Below are 1964 nucleotides of genomic sequence, written 5' to 3'. Positions count from 1 at the left end.
GCAGCAACGGCAGAGGCAGCAGCAGCAGCAGCTTAAAGAAAGCGAATTCTTCCGGGCTTGAAACTGAATCGTTTGTTATTAATTTTTTTGCAGTGATAGAAGCAAAGAAAGCCTGCAGCAGCAGCAACTGCAACAGCAGCAACTGCAGCAGCAGCAGCTGCAGCAGGGCGCCACAGCAAGTCGGTGGAAACCGCGCAGCAGCAGCAGAAATGTCTTCACTATAAATGAGGCATCGAGCAGCTGCAAATTATTTATTTAACTTATTTTACAATTTGCAGCTAGCTAAGCCCACGTCTTCAGCTGAAGGGCCAGTAACAGCAGCAGCAGCAGCAGCAGCAGCAGCAGCAGCGGCGGCCAATGTGTGGGGCCCCGTGAGTTGGAAGGCAGCAGCAGCAAGAAGAAAAACAGCAGCAGCAGCAGCAACATCAGCAGCTGCAGCTGGATCAAGAGGGATACCAGGGCTAGGGCCCTCAGGGTTTGCTGCAGCAGATGTCGCTGTGTCTCCATCGCCGTCTGCTGCTGCTGCTGCTTGCTGCTGTCTGTCTGTACACCGCGCTGCAGCAGCAGCTCGCTCGCGCCTTCGTTACTACAGCTGGTGGGGGGCCCCTAGTACCGCCGCAGCCGTTTCAAAGGGGAAGGGCCTTCTGCAGCAGCAGCAACAGCAGCAGCAGCAGCAGCAGCAACAACAGCAGCTTCTCAATCGGGAGCTCCCTCACTTTCCGCCCTTCTGCTATGGACGGGCAGCAACCCGGCCTCCCTGCAGCTCGGTGAGTCTCCTCTTGCTTCTGCCCAGCGAGCAGCAGCAGCAGCAACAGCAACAGCAGCAGCAACAGCAGCAGCAACAGCAATAGCAGCAAGAGCAGCGACAACAACAGCAACGGTCATCACAACACCGTTGGGGGGCCCTTTGGGGCCCCTGCATGTGCGTTATCTTCTTGCTGCGGGCCTCACACCTGTCCGTGTCTCTTGCTGCTGCAACTGCCGCTGCTGCAACTGCTGCTTCTGCTGCTGCTTCTGCTGCTGCTGCTGCTACTTCTTAGGGGAGATGGAGAAGCCGTCGTAGAAGCAGCAGGAGCTTTCTCAGCAGCCCAAGATGTCCCCGATGTGAGGCTGCAATCGCAAGGGGGCCCCCATACAACGCGCTGCCCCCCTAGGGGCCCCCCTGTGCCCTTGGGGGCCCCCGAAGCCACAGGGGCCCCCCCAGCAACCGAGGGCCTCTAAGGGGAAATATGGCCCCCCGCAGCCGCGCGGGGTCCCCGCATGTTACAAGGGGCCCGCAGTGCCACAGTGGGGGGTCGGGGGCCCCCAAGGGCACCGTAGGGGCCCCTAGAGGAGGAAGGGGGCCCCCAGAGGCGTTGGGGGCCCTTTTGAGAACATAGATGGGGCCCCCTGGGGGCCCTTAACGACTCTTAAACCCTAAACCCGAAACCCTACTAAACCCTAAACCCTAAAACGAAAGGGAACAGCCAAGGTGGCACTGTTGTCAACAGTCGACTAGGGACTTGCGCTTATGATTTAGGGTTTAGGGTTTAGGGTTTATGGTTTAGGGTTTAGGGTTTAGGGTTTATGGGGGTGTTTGCAGGAGACACCGGCGGAGGTGAAGGAAGAAATAAGAAGAAGACGACGAGCGAATCCGCGTCAGTTTTTCTTTTGTTTCTTTTTTGTCTCCTTTCTTTTTGTTTGTCTCCTTTTTGTTTTTCTCTCTTTTTTTGTTTGTCTCTTTTCGTTTGTCTGTTTCCTTTTTCTGTCTTTATGCTGCTCTTCGCCCAAGCTGCTTCTGCTGCTCCTACTGCTGCTGTTGCTGCTGCTGCTATTGCTGCTGCAGCTGTTGCTGCTGCTGCTGTTTCTGCCACCGTCGTTGCGGCTGCACCTGCTGCTGCTGCTGCTGCCACTGCTGTTGCTTCGGCAACTGTTGTTGCTGCTGCTGGTCTTGCTGCTGCTGTTGCTTCTGCTATTGCTGCTGC

General features: G+C 56.7%; 1 protein-coding gene across 1 annotated transcript in view; it reads left to right on the top strand.

Annotated features, from left to right (window-relative positions):
- Window positions 1-489: 489 nt before the first annotated feature.
- Window positions 490-1964, top strand: part of EMH_0029880 (uroporphyrinogen decarboxylase, putative) — a gene marked incomplete at both ends in the record, with an annotated part of 6175 nt that continues 4700 nt past the window's right edge. Inside the window, 4 exons of the mRNA XM_013494353.1 lie at window positions 490-767; window positions 1041-1104; window positions 1583-1637; window positions 1826-1964. Coding sequence (XP_013349807.1) covers window positions 490-767; window positions 1041-1104; window positions 1583-1637; window positions 1826-1964 — 536 coding nt within the window. The remainder of the gene's footprint in view (window positions 768-1040; window positions 1105-1582; window positions 1638-1825) is intronic.

This window comes from Eimeria mitis, genomic scaffold (assembly GCF_000499745.2).
Source record: "Eimeria mitis Houghton genomic scaffold, Emh_scaff1114, whole genome shotgun sequence".
Lineage (NCBI taxonomy): Eukaryota > Apicomplexa > Conoidasida > Eucoccidiorida > Eimeriidae > Eimeria > Eimeria mitis.
The sequence above is the reverse complement of the archived record's forward strand: the minus strand, read 5'-3'. Positions and strand labels throughout refer to the sequence as shown.